This window comes from Fusarium mangiferae (genome assembly GCF_900044065.1).
Source record: "Fusarium mangiferae strain MRC7560 genome assembly, contig: FMAN_scaffold006, whole genome shotgun sequence".
Classification (NCBI taxonomy): Eukaryota; Fungi; Ascomycota; class Sordariomycetes; order Hypocreales; family Nectriaceae; genus Fusarium; species Fusarium mangiferae.
Window position 1 is genome coordinate 1,382,749 of NW_024573926.1, and position 19,242 is coordinate 1,401,990.

General features: G+C 49.1%; 6 protein-coding genes and 2 non-coding genes across 8 annotated transcripts; 2 read left to right on the forward strand and 6 right to left on the reverse strand.

Moving 5' to 3' along the window:
• Positions 1-172: 172 nt before the first annotated feature.
• Positions 173-1,289, reverse strand: FMAN_03177 (uncharacterized protein; the record flags this gene model as incomplete). The annotated part of the gene is made up of 2 exons (XM_041831962.1): positions 173-1,124; positions 1,177-1,289. The coding sequence occupies 2 exons, from the start codon at positions 1,287-1,289 to the stop codon at positions 173-175; spliced, it is 1,065 nt and encodes a 354-aa protein (XP_041682473.1).
• Positions 1,290-2,073: 784 nt separating this feature from the next.
• Positions 2,074-2,157, reverse strand: tRNA. Its single transcript is given in 2 exon segments — positions 2,074-2,109; positions 2,120-2,157. It is a non-coding gene; the product is annotated as a tRNA-Asn (tRNA).
• Positions 2,158-2,429: 272 nt separating this feature from the next.
• Positions 2,430-4,015, reverse strand: FMAN_03178 (related to Mal63p, YPR196w and Mal13p; the record flags this gene model as incomplete). The annotated part of the gene is made up of 3 exons (XM_041831963.1): positions 2,430-2,705; positions 2,757-3,201; positions 3,252-4,015. The coding sequence occupies 3 exons, from the start codon at positions 4,013-4,015 to the stop codon at positions 2,430-2,432; spliced, it is 1,485 nt and encodes a 494-aa protein (XP_041682474.1).
• A 647-nt stretch (positions 4,016-4,662) lies between these two features.
• Positions 4,663-4,778, forward strand: rrna15. Its single transcript, XR_005994004.1, has one exon. It is a non-coding gene; the product is annotated as a ribosomal RNA (ribosomal RNA).
• A 132-nt stretch (positions 4,779-4,910) lies between these two features.
• FMAN_03179 (uncharacterized protein) lies at positions 4,911-7,325 on the reverse strand (the record flags this gene model as incomplete). Its single annotated transcript, XM_041831965.1, has 1 exon — positions 4,911-7,325. The coding sequence occupies one exon, from the start codon at positions 7,323-7,325 to the stop codon at positions 4,911-4,913; it is 2,415 nt and encodes an 804-aa protein (XP_041682475.1).
• A 778-nt stretch (positions 7,326-8,103) lies between these two features.
• On the reverse strand, positions 8,104-12,030 carry FMAN_03180 (uncharacterized protein; the record flags this gene model as incomplete). Its single annotated transcript, XM_041831966.1, has 4 exons — positions 8,104-8,197; positions 8,253-8,323; positions 8,414-8,554; positions 8,608-12,030. The coding sequence occupies 4 exons, from the start codon at positions 12,028-12,030 to the stop codon at positions 8,104-8,106; spliced, it is 3,729 nt and encodes a 1,242-aa protein (XP_041682476.1).
• A 1,884-nt stretch (positions 12,031-13,914) lies between these two features.
• FMAN_03181 (uncharacterized protein) lies at positions 13,915-16,368 on the reverse strand (the record flags this gene model as incomplete). The annotated part of the gene is made up of 1 exon (XM_041831967.1): positions 13,915-16,368. The coding sequence occupies one exon, from the start codon at positions 16,366-16,368 to the stop codon at positions 13,915-13,917; it is 2,454 nt and encodes an 817-aa protein (XP_041682477.1).
• Positions 16,369-17,401: 1,033 nt separating this feature from the next.
• Positions 17,402-18,789, forward strand: FMAN_03182 (uncharacterized protein; the record flags this gene model as incomplete). Its single annotated transcript, XM_041831968.1, has 2 exons — positions 17,402-18,024; positions 18,072-18,789. The coding sequence occupies 2 exons, from the start codon at positions 17,402-17,404 to the stop codon at positions 18,787-18,789; spliced, it is 1,341 nt and encodes a 446-aa protein (XP_041682478.1).
• Positions 18,790-19,242: the final 453 nt, after the last annotated feature.

The following is a 19,242-nucleotide window of genomic DNA, read 5'->3' on the forward strand; positions in this document are numbered from 1 at the left end:
AAACTTGACAAACTTTTACACTAAAACTATGATGAATTCATGCTATCATATCTATCTTACATACAGACGCTTCGACAAGAAAAAGAGAAGTACATACGTAAGGTTACTATGCAAGAGGATATATATCTCAAACACAATCCCCATCGAGATCTACTCACCCCTGGCCATTACATCAGACACTCGACTCATTCGATTCATTCTTGGAAAGCGCCTTGTACTTTCCCGGCTTAACATTGGATCCTCTGCCCTGTGCAAAACAGTTGTCCGTCTCAGGCCATTCATTCGGGCGAAGATAATAGGGATCTCTCTTCTTCATCGACAACATCCCGATAAAGTCGAATGGATCTGCTATAAACATCACCCAGTGCCGTTTATGAATCCATCCTGGGCCCATGCGTTCTGTCTTGCCATCGAAGTCGAGGTACTGACGTTGGTCGTGAGGTAGATATCGTCCCGGGTGGATGATATTAAGCCAGTACGTATAAAGAGCGACAGGAATGGCTTCCAGCACATAGAAAGGCCATTCACGCTTCATTAGTGCATTGCTGTTGTCTTCTCCGCTGGAAAGAATGTCCCTGAGCTCAAAGGTCTCGACGGCGCGGAAGACACAGCGGATGAGGATGAGTATCGACGTGCCGTAGAGCATGATGAACAAAGTTCGTACGTTTGAAGGCAACATGTTGGCCCTGGCGCATCGCCTATGGAGAATTCCAACCATGGCAATGAAGCCAATCTCGATTGTCCCCTGGAGAATCACCGCGATGGCCATGAAGGTTGCACCAGAAGTTAGTCGCTCCTCGTCCTGTCGGCCATTACCAGCGGCCATCCATGAGGCACCAATGGCAGTCAAAACCTCAACAAGAGAACCCAAGAAGACAAATATGTACACGATTCGGTTCGGGTTGATGATGGAGTGCATTGGCAGATAGTGCATCAGACGACCAAGAGTGTTGTATTCGGCAGCTGAGTATACCGGAGGAGCGAGGTAGATGAAGATGCTCGAGATCATGTATAAGGGGAGACTGTCTGGTTTTCGTACTGATATGGCTCTCACTACCCATCCGATGCAGAAGAACAGGCCGGCGTAAAACATGAAGAAGGTAACTCGCCAGAACTTGTATCGACTGGCTCGGATCAGCATCTGTGTGGACTTATCCATCTCATATGATGACTTACGTGTTCTGGACATAATGCCCTATGAGTGATAATCCTATTATCACCGAAGCAATAATGGGGAGGATTTTGTTGGCATCGTAGCCATAGAGATTGTCTTTTGTTGGATTTGCCATGGTGTAGTGTAGGTGGTATAAGTCAACAGTGTTTTGTAGGGTTTGGCTTCAACAAAGTTCACTCTCAAGATGAACAGCATCGTCTTTATATAAACTTGCTCAAACATCAACTGCCTTCGTCATTGCCTCCATCTCTTGATCTGCCCTGCATCTCGTCCATCTGTTACAAGGCGCAGCCACAGCCGTCTAGGGTAAGCTAGCAGCCCTACAGCGAGCGAGCGCTGGGTAGCGACAGATTGAGTTAGACTTGGCGATTGTGCCTGTCGATGTGGACCCTGGGCAACTCATCATTTTCTGTTCATTGGTCTGACTCTTCAACTTGAATCCATTGATTCCCTCACGGCTGAATCTCTTGTGTTTGTCTATTCCTGTTATTTCTTATCTAGAGGCGGTAGGTTAGTACTGCTTCTGGTCTAGTTCTGGCTGTGTCCGCTGTATTTAGGTAGATGTAGCGCTCTGGTGGAACATGAACGATTCGAGCAAAGCCTCTCGGGTTTCTCGAAACCGTCATTCAGGATTATACTTTTCGTAAAGGAAATTAATCCAGATTTAGCATCGTACAAAACATCAGTCATCTCAATCAATTGCTACATATTGCATGTAACAAGCCGTACTACGTCACCACGACCTTGACCAGTAAGTAGCCTCACAGCCAGGCAGCATAACAGTATCTCTCTGCAAAGTAATAAAGAAAGAGCAAAGCCAAACCGATGGACGTTATATCACTGCCAAATAGATACAAAAAATATAGAGTTGCATCCTAGTTACAGACGGCAAAAGAGAACTCCCCCGGGAAGGCTCGAACTTCCGATCTCCCGATTGTCTATGAATAACAGTCGGACGCTTTAGCCAACTAAGCCACAGGGGACAAGCTCGCTTGATACTAGGCAGCCAACTATTACTACCTAAGAAGATACAGTTTGTCGACGTCTTGCATAAAACAAACACTCTTCTTCATCTGGACTTTACTTGAATTATTTACAACATGAGAGGATCTGCTAGAACAGACCAAAGTGAATAGTCAAATTACAATTTGCTCATACTGGGCAACATATAATTCGTAAATTGAATATCGTTTAAGTATAGTCTCGGTTCGAACTCCCAGTGTTCATATTAACCTATTACAAAAATCAAAGACTATTATAAGACTTGATCGTTCTCTATCTCCTCTATCACATCCTCTGTGTCTGATATGGCAAGATATGGCCATGATCCAGTTGTCAATTCCAGCTGTGACATTCGGTTCTGTATCTTGTGTAGAAAACCAGAGTCTCGCCCTCCAACAGAGTGCAACACATGTTGTAGCGAGTACAAGATTTCTCCTGCACCAACAAGCATACTACTTCCATGAGCTGAAAATGGCGTGCACGCAACGATATCAAGCATTGCATCTGCTAATCGGAATACTTTAAGTTCCTGTAATATCAAAGTCAATTCCAGTACGAACTATCTCCCTTTGTCACTTACAATGCCGTAGCCGTGGGTTGTGATGGCAGAATTTGTCACCATTGAAAAAAGTGAGAGCATCTTGTGGCCGATCTTGACTGGAAGGAAAAGAGAGAAAGCTTCGTCATCTGGGTAACACGACATTGCAAAGTGGCGAGCCGTGTACTCCCATAGAATGAGTCTGATCCATTGGCGGGTGACGAATAAGTCAACCCGTTGAGCTTCACGAGCAGCGTGGTCGTGTGCGTCTAGGCACAGAGCGGCTTGATATGATACCAGTTTCTGCCTCTCAAGGGGCTGCTGGTTTGATGAAATTGTTGTCAAGTTACTTTCGAGATATGCAAAGAGTCTTGTGAGGGAGATGAATGCTTGCATTCGTTGCTCATCTGCCATGTCATCTTGCGTGTCTGGGAAGACATCTATGACTTGCAGAACCGCTTGCAAACCATGCTGTGCAGAATATGTTCTGAGACAAAACGTCAGCGAGCATGACTGAAAGTTCAAGGTCTACTGTACCTCTCAGTGATGAGAACAAGCCAGTATATGCGAAGTCGAAGTGATTGCTCCTGCTTAGTAAGATGGCAATACGTCTCAGGATAACCAAGTTGCATGAGCTGAACTTGCGTCACAGCTTCTCTCAGAAACAGGCCAGCAGTTCGTAGCTTATTGCCGTTGGAGTGGTAAACATGAAGAAAGAAAGGTATGAGTGCAGAAGCCAGACTGTAGCTCTCCCGGTAATCATAAAGCTCTCTTAGTCGAAGACACTCGGTAGCAAACTGAAGAGATGAAGGGGTGTTTCGTGGGCCAGCGTGTTCTGGTAGTCTTAGTTGAGCTATGGTGGCAGCACATAAAGCAGCCGCTAGAGCATGAGATTCGTAGTCGTTGGGGTTGTCTGAGATTTTTGTAAATAGGTGGTCGGGGTTGATGACCATCCAAATGGAAGATACTGGTCGTTTTGAGATTTGGAGGAAACGTTGATATTCGGGGAGTGGTAGGCGATAAGGCGGGAGAGGTACAGAGCTGGCAGGGTCGGAATGAGACTGATCATCATCTTGAATGGTACAGGGTTGAGTCTCCTTGATTCTCTGTTGAAATCTCTCGACTTTCTCTCTGGTTGTGCTTCGAGGTCCGCCCTTTGGCCCACGCTTCTTGCGGGTTCTCAAAGCAGTGCATTCGATGCCTCTGAGTCGACATTCGTGACATGGTTTTCCTTCTTCACATTTAACACGACGTAAGGCGCAGCCGTCACAAGGGTTTGCGTTTCTAAGTCTCGTTGTCATCCTGATAGTGATTGTGATTGGATATGGAGTTGATGAGTCAAGCTCGATTGAGGTTGGGTCGAGGTCAGAAAGTGACGATGTCTGGGTTGAGTTGCCCCACTCGCCACCGGAGTCTACTATTTGCTGAGATGTACCTCTCACGTTTTACCGCAGAACATGACTACAACAGCCTGAATTAAGCAGAAGTATCCAGGGCTCAGATGGACTAACATTGGCAGTTTGCCTGCATGAAAGCAATGCAACATGCTTTATGAGGAGTTGACTTGTTACGGCGTATATTTGAAGGGCTCGCTTATTAGTTAGTAGCTAACCTGGACCACTTCATTTTAGTCACTGTCTTAGAGAATAATAACGTTATCCACATGATACAAGCCATCAGCTCTGTTTTCTTTGTTCATATTGTGCTATTAGTGACTATCAGTGCTCAATTGGTCCAGCTGCCGTAAGTCTAGCGGCATTGAAATGCGATTGCGTCTGGATAACACCGGGGAGAATGTGTAATTGAGCTTTGAGATAGTTCATCTGATCTAGTTATCTATTGTCCGCTTACTCTACAAGAATACTGAATCGTTTGAGAGCATCGACCTATCTATCAGCTGACAACTCTTGCCTCTCTTAACCCCATCCAAGCCCATCAACCAGCACATACGACCATAGCTCGCAGAGAATACGGGGTCCCGTCCGCTCCCCCATCGTCAAGCTGCGAAGCGCCGGATTAGTAGTTGGGTCGGTGACGACCAGCGAATACCTGGTGTTGTATGTCTTTTTTTATGTCTTTTGAGTCCTATACTGGTTGTTGTTTTGCTCAATGTGAGTGTGTGTGAAGGCATTGGACGTTGAGAAACTCTGGCGTACGTTGGGTGACCCATGCAAATTCTGGAATCCGACAGCGTAATCAGTTGGAGGATGTTTCGTAGCGGCTGTCAGCCATGAGCAACTCCATTACCGGTCCAAGCAACTCCTCATCCAGTCCCAAAGTCATCAGTCGTCCAACCTTGACCGCTGTGGGCTGGGGAGCCTTGACAACTCCCCAAAGCTTTTCCTTGGTCCACATGTCCATCTGATAGTCTAGGATCAGATCCTGGATACGCTTCAACGGATCAAGCACGCTCAGCTTCGGCTCATCGCCCAGCTGGACAGACACTGTATCCAACTTATCGGGAAGCACGGGGATCTGGACGACTAGCCCAGGCACCTTGGGATATTGCTCGACATATGGCTTGACGTCAAGAACAGTCTGATCAGTGACACCGCTAACGACCTTGAAACCCTTGGGAACCTCCATGATAGATAGAAACTTTATACTCCAAGCTTTGCCCTTGGGTTCAAAGTAGAGCCTGCCACTTTGCTGGAAATAGCCAAGAATGGGAGACTCGCTGTAGTTCCCTTTATCAGTCTTATTATTTTCATCAAGCTCTTCCTCAACCTTGAGCCTGCCATTCTTGCCTACAACAACGAGAACCTCAAAGTTCTGAGGGCTCTCACCACCATTGCTAGGGGTAAGGTCCGCATCGAGAGGAATGATGGAGCCCTCATGCGCAAGAACAGGCATGTTCTTGATGCTTCTAAACATCTTGATGTCCCGATCGCCGTCGTATATAGTTCCAGTGAAGATGTCAACATGTCGACCAGGAGGTACCCAAACATCAACGGCACCATGATTCGTTCTCTTGTCGCGGGGCTTCACGATGGGTGCAACCACTAGCTCTGAACCAAAGTAGTATTGGTTTGGCTTTCCATATGCTTCATCTCTGTCCGGAAACTTCCAATATAGAGGCTGTACAAGTGGCTCATCGCTCGAAGATGAAGCACAGTTCATGGTGTAAAGATATGGAATAAGCCGGTGACGGAACCGCAAGAAACTTTGCATCACCTCTGCAAACTCAGGGCGATACAGCCAGGGTTCCTTGGACGTGAACAAGCCCATCTGGGAATGGAGCCGCATGATAGGCGAGAAAACACCATATTGTACCCATCGAGTAGCAAGCTCGTCGTCACGATAACCACCCATGTGGCCGCCGATGTCGTGGCTCCACCACCCATAGCCAATGTTGGACGCTGTAGCTGTAAACTCAGGTTGAAACTCGAGAGATTCCCAAGTCATGATACTGTCACCAGAGAACCCGACAGGATAACGATGACTGCCTGGGCCTCCGAAACGGGAGAAGATAATAGCCTTTCCTTCCCCATTTTGCTTCTCATTGTCGAGAAAGTGGTAGTGGTTGAGAAGCCACAGAGGATCGAGACCTCGGACACGGCTGTATGGACCTTGCTGCCAGTCAATCCACCAGAAATCACAGCCATCGTTCTCAAGACTTCGGTGGAGTGTGTTGAGGTAAGAGTGCATGAACTTCTGATCGACAGGGTTGAAGAGAATCGGAGCTTTATCAGAGGTGTCATGTCCAAGATCCTTGGACATTGCCTCATACTGATCCTCATGGTGATGCACACCGGCATGTGGATGATCATTCAAGGTAACCTTGAGTTTCTTGTCGTGCAAAGCTTTGGTGAAGGCCTTGGGATCTTTGAAGAGCTCCTTATTCCACGTGTAACCCGTCCAGCCAGCATGCGGGATGTGATCGCCGTGGACTTGATGCCAGTCCATATCGATGACAGCGACTGAGAGCGGGACCTTCTCAGCTTCAAATTTGTCCATGAGCTTGAGATACTCCTCATCAGTATAAGGATAGTAGCGACTCCACCAATTGCCGAGTGCCCATCGAGGGAGACGAGGCTGCTTTCCAGAAATGGCAAAGAAGGCCTTTATGGCAGCCTTGTAATCGTAGCCATACGAGAAGAGGTACCCATCGATTCGATCTCCAGGTCGTCTCGGTGCTGCAAATCCAGAAGAGTCGAAGAGCATGGAGTTGCTATCATCGAGTACCGAGTATCCCGCTCTGGAAAGAATACCAGTCTCAAGTTCACACCGTCCATTGACTTCATCGAGCGTCCTGGCTGTGCCACCAAGATTCTGGGGTGTCTCGCCATATCGCCAATCAGCGCCCCAGAGAGTGTTCTTGTTACTGAAGCTAACAACAAGACCGTATTTGTCGAAGCGCTTTTTGTTGTATGTGATTTGGAAGGCTTCTGCTCTTATCTCTAGCTGATCCTCTGTATCAGAGACTGTGAATTTTGGAGTAGGGAATTCTCTATTGAGCGCAAAGGTGGATGGGCGATCTTCGAAGACGCCATCTTCGGCCCATTCATAGCGGAGAACAATGTCGTTGATGAGGGTGAAGCGCCATTGACTTCCAGACACGATTGAGTCTTTGTTGGCGACAGGCTTGGTAGGAATAGCGTATCCCTCCATATTGAAGTGGGTGATAGAAGTTGATGAAATGAGGGCAGGTCTGGGAGGTCTACGTATATGTCCTTCCTCAGAAAGGGTCGTGTAAGAGGAACCACAGCCGCTGAGTTGATAAATGTTGAGATTATGAGAGAATTGTTGTGAGGGGAACAGCAGTTAAAAGCACATAAATACTCCGTACACACACACATACATACTCCATACATCGCTCATCCAATACTCACACTCTGAGCAACGTCATTGTGTCTCAGGAAAATGGCGGAGTCTCCGCTCTTTGGGTGAATTATTCGGCATAATTGGCGATTGGTGAAGATGTTATGCAGCGTCAAAGCGAAATGGCTAGCGGTAGGTACTGACTGACTGTACTCCGTAATGCAGCTTGTTACAGCGGTAACTTGGTCATTTTTGCCAAGCTACCTTGCAGTCAGTGCCACGATTAATAAGTCATCGTAAAATCACAGTCACAAAATACAGCACAAATGCATTGAAATAAAGCAGGGTATCGTCAACCTCGACATTGTCGTACGTACATACGTATATGTATCTCGCAGCATCTCTTCTGTTACATGTTGACACAAGGACCGTCTAAACACCATCTCCATCCCCATCTTCCTCCCATCTCACATATCCTGTGACTCTTCCCCATAATGTTGTGTATGCAAGTAATAAAAGCAATAAGCAAAATTGCAGCTCTGCAGACAGGCCGCGGGTATTACAGAGAACTAAATTGTAAAGTGACCATAGAAGCGGAATAGAAAATTCGTCGTTTGCCATGTCTCCTTTAACTGAACTGCGACTGCTCGAATTGCTGTTGCTCGTAATGGTGTTCACTACCCAGCTTTGGTGACTTGACATCCGTGATAGACTTCAATATCCTGGTAGCTTGTCAGCTTCGTTGTCCAGATCGTACAAGTCCCATCATGTACTTACAGCAAGTTGCGATCCCTCATTTCCCTATCGAGGGTATCCATTTGCTTGGCTGTGAGTCTCGCCTTACTTATCTACAATCCACATGTTAGCCCGGAACTGACAAAAAGACCGCATGGCACATTGGATCTCGTGCGGGTGCATCATGCAGGGGCTTTTCGCACCGAAGCAAGTGCTGCTGAGGAATGGTCGTCAATCTCCTCACCTTCCGCTGCATCTTCGTTCGCAGCAGCGTTGTCGCCGTCATCTGCGTTGGCAAATCTGCTGGCCGAGAGACCCTTGGGCTTGGCAACGGCAGCATTGGCCTATTCACGTATTAGTCAACATTGATTTATGGGGTTTCTCAATGCACCCGTACCTTTGCCTCTGCAATCTCGGCATCCTTGACCTTCAGCTGGGCTTCCAACACCTCAATCTTCTTCTCACTATCCTCGACCTTGGCCACCTTTTCATCCAGCTTCGCTTGGAGATCCTTGGACTTGGTTGTGGCCTCCTCAACAAGAGCAGTCATGCTATCGTTCAGGTCTTGGTAATCAGCGCTGGCAGTCTTCTTGCTCGCCTCGGCCTCGGTCTTGGACGCCTCGAGTTCCTTCTTGACCAGGGCAAGGTCCTCGGTCAGAGATTCAACCTGCTTCTGGCTGGCTATAAGCTCGCTTCTTCGCTCCTCAAGCATGTTTTGTGTCCCCTTGATTTCCATATCAAGGCTATTCACGACATCCTCGTGGAACTTCTTGGTTGTAGCAAGCTCTCGCTTGAGGGCATCAGCCTCGGAAGTGTCAGGCTTGGTGTTCTTGGCCTCCTCGAGCTCAGCAAGAGCAGTGAATCGCTCGGTCTTCTCCTGGGCAAGTCGCTGAGAAAGGTCCTCAACTTCCTGTTGAGCCTTGGCAAGAGATTCTTGAGCAGCCTCCAGAGAAGCCTCAAGTTCAGCGTTGGAAGCAGCCTGTTGAGCGAGCTTGTCCTCCAGGTGGCTGTTGTTGCTCCTGTGCTCAGCCATCATATCCTCGATAGCCTTGGTGTGCGCCAGAGTCATCTCCTCCAGTTCCTTCTTGACATCGCCACCTTCCCGCTTCATGCGCTCCATGACCTCGCTGTTGAATCCGAGAAGCTTCTCGACCTCATCGGCATGCTTCTGCTCAAGTTCGTATCGGGCCATCTCAATGGCTTGTGAGTTGGACTCGCGTGCTTTCTCAACCTCCTCCTTGGCGGTCTCAAGCTCGGCCTTAAGACTGGCCAGTTCTTCAGCGTGCTTGCTCTCGCCGGCCTTCTTGGTTTCCTCGAGTTCCACCCTCAAGGTCTCCAACTCAGCCTCCAACGACTTCTTGGCCGCATCTCTGGCAGCCTCAAGGTCAGCCTTAAGCTTGGCGATTTCAGCAGCATGGGCTTCATCACCAGCATTCTTGGCAGCCTCGATGCCTTCTTGAGCCTTGGCCAAAGCCTCAGCATGTTCCTTGTCGCTAGCATCCTTCTCGGCCTCAAGCTTGGCTTTCAGAGACTCAAGTTCAGTAGCATGGGCAGTCTCGCCAGACTCTCTAGCATTGTCAAGCTCCGTCATGAGCCTGGCGATCTCAGTAGCATGAGTCGTTTCGCTTGCATCCTTGACAGAAGCTAATTCGCTCTTGTGACCGGCAACAAGCTTCTCTTTCTCCTCGTCATGCTCTTTCTTAAGAGCCTCTAGAACACTGGCATGAGCAGCCTTGATAGACTCAAGTTCCTCAGCATGGGTAGAGGCACCTTGGTTCTTGATCACTTCTAACTGCTTAGCATGGTTCTCCTTGAGAGAATCGAGCTCGGCAATGTGAGCATCGTGGTCTCCTGAAGCAGAATTCTTTGCAGACTCGAGCTCCTCAGCGTGGCTGGCACGGAGCGCATTGAGATTCTTCTGGTGCTCGGCCTCCTTCTCTTCCAAAGCAGCAACGGCAGCAGCATGTTCAGCCTTGGCAGCTTCAAGAGCCTTGCTGTGGCCTTCAGCAGCCTCTGAAGAGGAGGTCTGGAGCTCGCTGTGTTGTGTTTCAAGCTCCTCGTACTTGCGTTTGAAGAAGGCGTCTCCTCGAAGAGACTCGATTTCGGTCTCGTAATCCTGAGAAATACTCTTCATGCGTTCCTCATGCATCTCCTTGACCTTAGCAATTTCTTCTTCCTTCTCAGCAAGGTATTTTTGAGCGTCCTCGGCAGCAGCTTTCAGGGATGCAGCCTCCTCTTGAGCCTTAGCAAGATCTTGCTTAGCAGCCTCGAGCTCAGTTTCCTTCTCGGACAAGCTGGACTGAAGCTTGGTAATCTCGCCATTGAGAGACTGGATCTCAGACTTGGCTGCCTCGGCATCATTCTCGGCAGCCTCCAGCTTCGCCTTAGCCCCCGCGGCATCAGCCTCAAGAGCAGAAATCTTGGAGCTGTGCTCCTCCTGCTCAGATTTGAGTCTGTTGTCGTTGGCGGATTCGAGGGCTGACTGCGACGAGGTTAATTCGTCGATCTTCTTTTGCAACTCAGCAGTCGCGGTCTCGTGGGAAGCCTTGAGCTCAGCCAAAGCATTTTCGTGAAAGGAAGCGTCAGTCTGGCCCTTCTCAAGATCCTCTTTGTGCTTTGCTTCCAGAGCCTCGATGGCAGATGCCTTCTCAGCCTCAAGGGCAGCCTTCAACTCCTCGATCTTGGATGCATTCTCCTCAATGGCTTTCTGGAGTGCCTCCTGACTAGATTTGAGTTTCTCCTCACTCTCAGCCTGAACAGCCTCGAGCTGCTTCTTCAGTGAGTCGAGCTCAGTCTCGCTTGCTTCCTTGGCGCTAACAGCAGCATCAAGATCAGCTCGAAGCTTCTCGAGATCGCTCTCTGCAGCATGCAGTTTCTCATTCGCCTCAGAAACCTGGCTCTCGAGAGCAGCGATTGCAGACTCATGCTCAGACTTGAGAGCGGTAAGGGCTTCGTCATTTTCTTCACTAGGCTTTGCGTCGGTCTCGGTAGGGGTCGCATCCCTACCAATCTTCTCAGTGAGCTCAGCGATCTTCTCCTCCGAGTTCTTCACCTCAGCCTTGAGAGCTTCGATCTCGCTCTCACCCTCCGCTAGCTTGGCCTTGAGGGCCTCGATTTCCTTGGCAGATTCTGCAGAAGCAGCAGCCGGTCGAGTTGCAGTTCGGGAAGCAGCAGTCAAGGAGCCCGAAGTAGAGAGGCGCTTGCTGGCGGTGGGTGTTGCGGCCGTTGATCGAGTGGCGGCCGTTCGTGTCGCGGTAGTGCTAGGGGTAGCTGCCGTTCGGGTAGTAGAAGTTCGTGGGGCCGTGGTGGATGTCGACGGAGGTCGTCGAGTAGCGGTTGTCGAGCTTGTAGTACCAACGGTCCTTCGCTCAGCAGTCTTGCCTGGACTAGACACAATAGAGCTTGTTCTACGAGCAGAAGAAGCGGTGGAGGTAGTCGACTTCTTATCATCTTCGCTGGCGCTCATACTAGGTCGGCTTCGGTGGCTCGCGCTGGAAGTCGATGTCGCAGGACGGCGAACAGTTGAGGCAGGAGGTCGGGTTGGGGGCTTGCTCAGACCGCCAGGGGCACGAGTGCTAGTCGCAGCAGGCTTGGCCGTGGTGGAAGTAGAGCCAGGTCGGCGGGTACCCGTCGTGGAGGTTGTAGTAGGCTTCTTCAAGGCTGGCTTTGACTCTCCATTCTCCTTTGCCTTCTCCTTGGGAGTCTCGGGGGACGCAGGAGCGGTTGCCTGAGGGCTCTCGGGCTCAGTGGCAGCAGCATCAGACTGAGAAGCGACAGCTTCCTCGTGCTGAACAACGTCAAAGCTCTCGGACTCAGACATGCTTGCGGGATCGAAAAGGTAATTAAAAATAAAGTTCTATATGAAAAGCAAATATTAGCAAAGAGAAGGTAAAGAGGAGTGTACCCGTGATAGGTTATATATGGATGTCGCACGGGACTTTTTCAAGTCAGTCGTTCAACAACCAAGCTCGACTGTCATCCCAGGATAATCAAGAGATGCCAGGGGAGAAAACAGCACGAGCCATGAGCTCTTTTGGCAAGGATATGTAGGTATCAGCCGCTAGGAATTGGTTAATCTCACCTTGAGCTGGACTCCTTTTTATCCAGCAAAACCGCGCTTCGCTGGCAGCTAGAAAACCGTTTACAACGGTGGAGTATAAGACAGATAGAATTAAGGAACGAAGGAAAGAAGCAAGGCAAGGCAATGCAATGCAATAAAGCAGTTAGAGAAGTCGAGAATGACTCCTGCACCGACGATGTTCGCAAGCTTCTTGTTAGAGGGAGAGGAGATGAAATTGGAAAGGGAAAAGAGAAAGCTGAGCTGTCTTGTCGATGGGACGGGATATTAGATTGCGGATGGATACGTACCTCTTGGTCTATCACCTTGTGATCCATATCCTGAGCTGTTCTTCCCATTTCCACACAGGCACCCAGTCCCAGTGGTGAAAGTGGAGTTTCACCGGCCACTAACATTGCTTTTTCTCTCAGGGCCCTGATGGTCCCCAGCGGTCGGACTGTAGCGACCGTTCCAGGGGGGGCGGGGCTCCTCGTCCACTGTCGCTTCGGATCAGGGGTCTTTGGGCTACGCGCGGGTGGCTTCCATCCATAATCCATTTGGTTTTGGTTCCTGGTTAAAGATCCAATGGCTGATGGCTTTGCCACTGGGCGGACATTGGACTGCCATTCAATGTCTTGGACCAGGAAACATTGGACTATCCTTTGCGGTAAGGCAAAGATCAGTCTGGCCACTGAGATACCCCCAAGAAGCCCTAGACATTGGGCAACATCTGGCTCTGCATGCGACGACCCGCTGTATGGACCTAAGTAAGGCACTATATGCAATGCACGGCAATTAATGCAAGCCACGACCTGGGTAGCTCTCAGAAGCCTGAAGATCTATGAGCTACTTTATCCTAAACCTCATATTCTCTTGGTTCAGGTCAATTAAGAGCCCAAAGACAAAGGAGCAAAGGGCGAAATCTATGCTCGTGGCTGAATCTATCAAATCTCCCACGGCGCGTGGAAAACGCGTGAAGACGGCCAAAATAAATCATGATCTGTTGACTTATTACCCCAAATGACCTAGACCTGATTCGCCGCTTTTCTTACCTGGGCAATAGCGTGGTCCCTTCACCATCACATGTGGCGTTAAAGGCGCTTCAACCAATTCCAACGTCTGTGATCAATCATACAAAAACTCAAAAGGTCAATGCAATATGTTCCGGCTGATAACAGGCCAAGTGTCTAGATCACCACACGATTGCAGGGCGCCCAAGTTTGCATGTGCTGGCGGAATCACGGATGCTTTGTTCTTGATGCGCCGAATGTGTCAATGTGATAGACAGCTAATGCTACCTTGGGAGTCAATGATGTGGCATTACGCCGTTGGCAGGACTTCAGGCGTCCATGAAGGACATGAAACGTTATCCGCACACCAACTCAACTGCTGACAATCAATACCAGCTTCTTTTGGCTCCTGGTGTCATCAAAGAGAGCCTGGATATGTTCATCATGACTGATTCGCCATCAATGCCAGTTCTGTACTACGTTAGGGAATAATACTCTTTGCCATAAAAATGCACATGTGTAAACGTTCTTTCATTAATCATATACAGTTCGCTTAAATTTCAAGAGGCGTATCTGGCATTGTTCAGGGTATCGTAAAAGCAAATGCTCCCAACTCCAACAGTCCCTGATCTTGGTCTCAATCTTCAGTAATACACCATCCAGGCGGCTGGATACCATTCCGCTCGTACTTGTCTCGCATAATCATCCTCAAATAATTTGACCGCTCTTTCAGCTCATCAGGATCTCGATTAGGAAGCATCCGGTGGAAGACCTCGTAGTTCGGGTGGGATGTGGTTCGGATCAAGCTTAAGAGATGGTCATCTTCCCAGTAGTGCCAGCCATGCTTCTCAAAATAATTATCATCAGACGGCTCTTGCGATCTAATCAGGCCTGACTGACTAGCCACGGAGCGGTAGCTGCGCACTGCCCGCCGGTATGAGCCCATCGCGGACGGACGCGCCTGAGATGATTCAACCTTCTGCATCGACTGCAGAAAGCGCTGCATCTGCATGTCTTGCATGTCTCTGCGCTGCTGCGCTTCAGCCTCGCGTTCCATTCGAATAGCCTCATCCTTCTGCATAGCTTTCTTTCGTTGGATCGGCGCTCTCTTAATAGCATCAATGCTTTCTCTGGCCTTTTCGAGCGATGTCTTGAGCTGCTTTGTGGCTTCCCCAAAAATTCTTCGATGCTCCTTAGACTTCTCGCTTTGATCACGTTCTCTTCGGGGAGGATGAAGCTCGTACCAGCTTTCCACGACCTGGGAGAGTCTCTGGACCCAGCCTGCAGTCCTTTCCAGTGGCTCCAGTGTGTACACTGTAAATTCTCCTTTTTGAACGCCGAGCTTTTTGGTACTCTCACCAGGTCTTCCACACCCAGCCTGGAAAATTTGATCTAATACTAGAACTAGCATAGGGATGATTCGTCTGTGCAACTTTGTCACATATTGAAAACCACTGCCCACTTGCTTCGCGTCGCCCTGCTCCATTATTGTGTTGATGGATGCAATGAACTCGTCAATAGCAACGCGAAGTGTGGTGTATAGACTGCTGAGCTGGGCTGTGTGCTCGCGAATATATTCCAATTGCTGTGATATCGATGATGACGGGATCTCCTTACATAGTTCATAGAGACTGTAAAGTTTGGCCAAGATAAGCCTCGATCGCACACGTCCGCCCTCTCCCAATGCTTCAGAAGCTGTCTTTGCGGACTCGAGAGCATCCTTCTGCCACTTTCTTCCATTCATCCACCCTGAGAAAGTTGTGTACCAAACAAGTTTCTGTACTGTATCTCGCTTTACCCAGGCGGTAGGGGTTAGGAACGCTGTTTGTGAACCACTCGGTGGTTCGTCGAGCAGCAACGAATCTTCAGTTAGATCCGATATATCAAGTTCATGTTCTGCTGCCGACTCATCACCGTCGGAGTCTATATCTTCATTCCCATATTCCCCATCTTGATCTCCACTCTTGTCTTTCTTTCGGGTACCCTCTTCATTTCTCTCTTCTTCTGGCCCTTCCTCGGCCTGTGTTGGTGTTTGCCCACTTTGTTGCTCATGTTGACTTCTCTTTCGTTTGCCCTGTTTACTTTTCCGTCTATGTTCAGCCTGCGTGCCGTGGGTCTCCTTCCCCCCTCTTGACAATATCGGCTGACTTTGTTGCTCTCTGTCAGACGGAACTTCATAGTCATCAACCCCAGCGTGGGCCTGTTGTGACGCTGATTCCTCTGTGGCTGGCGCCTGAGGAGGTGCTGAACCAAGCTCTGGGGACGCGCCCCTTGCATTATAACCAGGTGCGCCATAAGTCAGTTTCTGGCTCTGCCGTCTGCGTTTGCGTGACGATCGCTTTTGGGAAGATGGATTAATTTGTGCCATTGCTTGCGTCGCCGGCGGAGCCTCCTGACCGGATACTGGTTGTTCTTCATGTGGTGCTACTGGTTGCTGGGGACTTGGAGTTGACGCTTGATTATTTTCAGCGGTGTCTAGTTCCTGCTCCTGCATGTCGCCCAAGTCGACATTTTCGTTCGAGTCTGCAATCTGAGGAAATTTTGCCCTAGGCATCCTCCTACCAGTTCTCCCTGGGTGTAATCCGCCATCGATGGGCAACTTGTTGCTAGAACTATTGGTACCTAGGATGTTCGAATTGATGATATTTATCAAGTCCGGGCGCTCCGGTAGGGTATTTTCCTCCGCTTCCGAAGCCTCTTCGTGTTCCTGGTTCAGCGGAGGTTGTCCATCCTCTTCAGCACTTTTCAGCGCAACTTTGCGACGAGAATGACGCTGGGGCTTGGAACCTGCGTCCGTGGCGGGACGTTTTCTCGGAGTGGGTGAGGGTAGTTTTTCAAGAGGAGTATTGGCTCTTTTCGATCTCGTTACCCGGCTCAGGCTGGTTGAGGGTTGATCTTGCGGAATTGCATGAATGGTTGACTGTCGACTTGAGTTCGACCCTGATGCATTGATCTGTATTTCAATGCTTGGCCTAAGCGCAGAAGATCTCTTTGACTTCTCTCCTCTAGTACGTTTCCGCGGTTTTCCTGTCGCTTCAGGCTCAGCTGATGATCCACCGGCCCTACCCCTGGACCGCAACTGTACCACCATCTCGAGGTTTTGTTATTGTGTTGTGTTATCGAGAGTGCCGAACGCGCCAAGGCAGCGCGTCCACGGATATCGACGTAATTGCGGTTTGGAGACGTAAAAACAAACTCTGATAGTCTCTCCTTTCAGCTCCTTCGCTGTAGAGACAAGTGCGAGACAAGCCGAGAGCTTCAAGATTCAGTTGAAGTGGTGAACAACGGCGCTCAAAGCAGGCGCATGGAGGTTGGAAGGACGAAGTGGGGCGAGAGATGGAAGCTTAATGACGGGAGCTTAAAGCTGTGACTGGAAGCTCCCGAACTCCCAAGCGACATGACAAATGACATAATTGTTGGGTGTTGGTAAGAATATAAATCTTATGCGACCTTGATTCTTGAAGGATTAAATAGATACTATGTAGCATGGCGGCCTGAGATCTTGAAACTACGTTTCTACCTTTGAAGTGGTTGCATATCTGTAGGAAATTCCCAAAGTAGGTAGCCAGTCGCAAACATTAGGTATCATGATCCTTGTACGCACATCTTATCAAGATTACCATGAGACCATGCGAAGCCTATAACTTTAGGAGTAAGAAAATATCGGAGCTTAATATAGGATGTCAAAATGAACTTAGCAAAGAGTCTCTTAAGCTTATTAGGTAGGCTAGATTTACCAAAGTATTTAATCGCTTGTGGTCAAGATCCTGAGTTTTCTTTCCTCCCCAGCCAGAAAACAAGGTCAGGCTATATTTTTGAAAGCTGCGACTGAAACTCATAGGAATTATTAGGGTGGTAGACCTTCTAGGCGAACTCGTGTTTCTTCATGTTAGATTCCTAGGTAGGCGTAGTGATTGGACCTCCGTGGTTGTCAATCATGAAAATATATTACTAAATTATCTCCAACCATCCAGCAGAACCAACTCAGCTTCAACCAAGCACCAACGCCCACTTGTTATTCTTACACTGTAAAACTTACCCGATCCTCTCAAACAAGATTCCACCTTTGTTTTATAGTCAAGAAATCCTCAGCGCTGTACCCAGGGATTCGAGCCGTCATCAACATGACGTCCGCAACCCCTCCAAAACACCAGACTCTTGAGATCTTGGACCTCAGCTCCCCGCCAGCATTCACTAAACCCTCGAAGCGCATCAACGAAGGCCCCGACGTCGCACGCTTCCTCACCAGCCTCGCCTACCGCGACATCGGAACCTTCATCCTCCAGCTTAACCACGCCTTATGTCCTCGAAACCAAACATCGTCACCCCTCCCCCGCACCTTTCCCCTCAATTCGAAACCGCCGACATCGCCGTCTGTCCAAGCTCTACAGAAGCTTTTGGCAAAGGTTGAAAGCTTCATCGACCAAGCACCGCCTGACCCCGGCCCTCGACGATTTGGAAATGTCAGCTTCCGGAAGTGGCATGCTATCTTTGAGGAGCATTTGGACGAGCTGTTGAGAGAAGGGCTCCTAGGTGAAACCCTCAAGATTGGCGATGGAAAGGCGAAAGAAGAAGTCTCTAGCTACCTACTCGGTGGTTTCGGCAGCGTTCAAAGGCTAGACTATGGAACTGGACATGAGCTTAGTTTTGTAGCATTTCTTGGTTGTCTCTGGAAGCTGGGATACTTCAAAGATGGACAACAAGTAGGCGGGATCGAGCGCGAGATTGTCCTCAAGGTTATCGAGCCGTATGTTGCCTTCGCATACACTGAAAGGACTCTGCTAACACTCTTAGATATCTCAACGTGGTGAGGAAACTCATCCTAACCTACACTCTCGAACCCGCTGGTTCCCACGGCGTCTGGGGCCTCGACGATCATTCCTTCATGCCCTATGTATTCGGCTCTGCGCAATTCACACGACCTATAAACGATGACGAGCCAATGCCTTTGGAGGGATCTGTCAAAGGTGCGCCGAAGCCTAGTGACGTTACCAAAGCCGCTGTTGTGGAGGACCAGCGGCAGGTCAACATGTACTTTTCTGCCATTGGCTTCATCAACGACGTTAAGAAGGGGCCGTTCTGGGAACACAGTCCCATCCTTTTTGATATCTCTGGTATTCGGGATGGCTGGGGCAAGATTAACAAGGGTATGATCAAGATGTTCAACGCTGAAGTGTTGTCCAAGTTTCCAGTTGTTCAACACTTCCCATTCGGTTCGCTCTTCTCTTGGGATGCTGATCCAGATGCTGCAACTCCAACACAAAGCGTCCATATGGCGAACCAACCGACCACAGCAGCCCCAGTACCTTCAGGGCCCGGAACAACTGCGCCATGGGCTCAAGCTGCCAGAATGCCAGTTCCACCGGCAGCTGGGATTCCCTATACCCGAATGCCACCACCAGGACCCAGTTCAGGGTCACTTGCTAGGCCACCTCGAGGCGCTGCACCAACAAGTGAATCTACCAGCGCCCAAATCACTGTTACCAAAGCACCATGGGCTAGAGATTCTTAGGGGATACACATACCAGTATCTCTGGAATTTCTGGCATATTACGGAGTAGGACCGGTCATAGATTTTCATTTGCGCATTCGTCCCATAGAATTCCAAAAGATTCCAACCATCCATTATGTACGATTATGAGTTTAGACTATGGGAAGTATCTCATACCTTATGATAATCCCTTCGACTTGCAATATGATCCTATAAAAGCACAATGTGGAAATAGAGCGAGGGAAGTATCTAGATATAGAAAGCGGGTATATATTTAAAACAAAACATCGCAACACTTTTCTCTCTGGGTATCCAGCCAACTGCTAGGAGAAAAGCGAACAGACATCGACAGCGAGCCTGTCATGTAACTAAAAGACTCATGCCTCTAAGACAATTACAAACGCACATTCTTAATACTCTAATCGATCAAGGTGTCCTCATCGAGATCTTACTCCGAGAGAGGGCAGGCTTGTT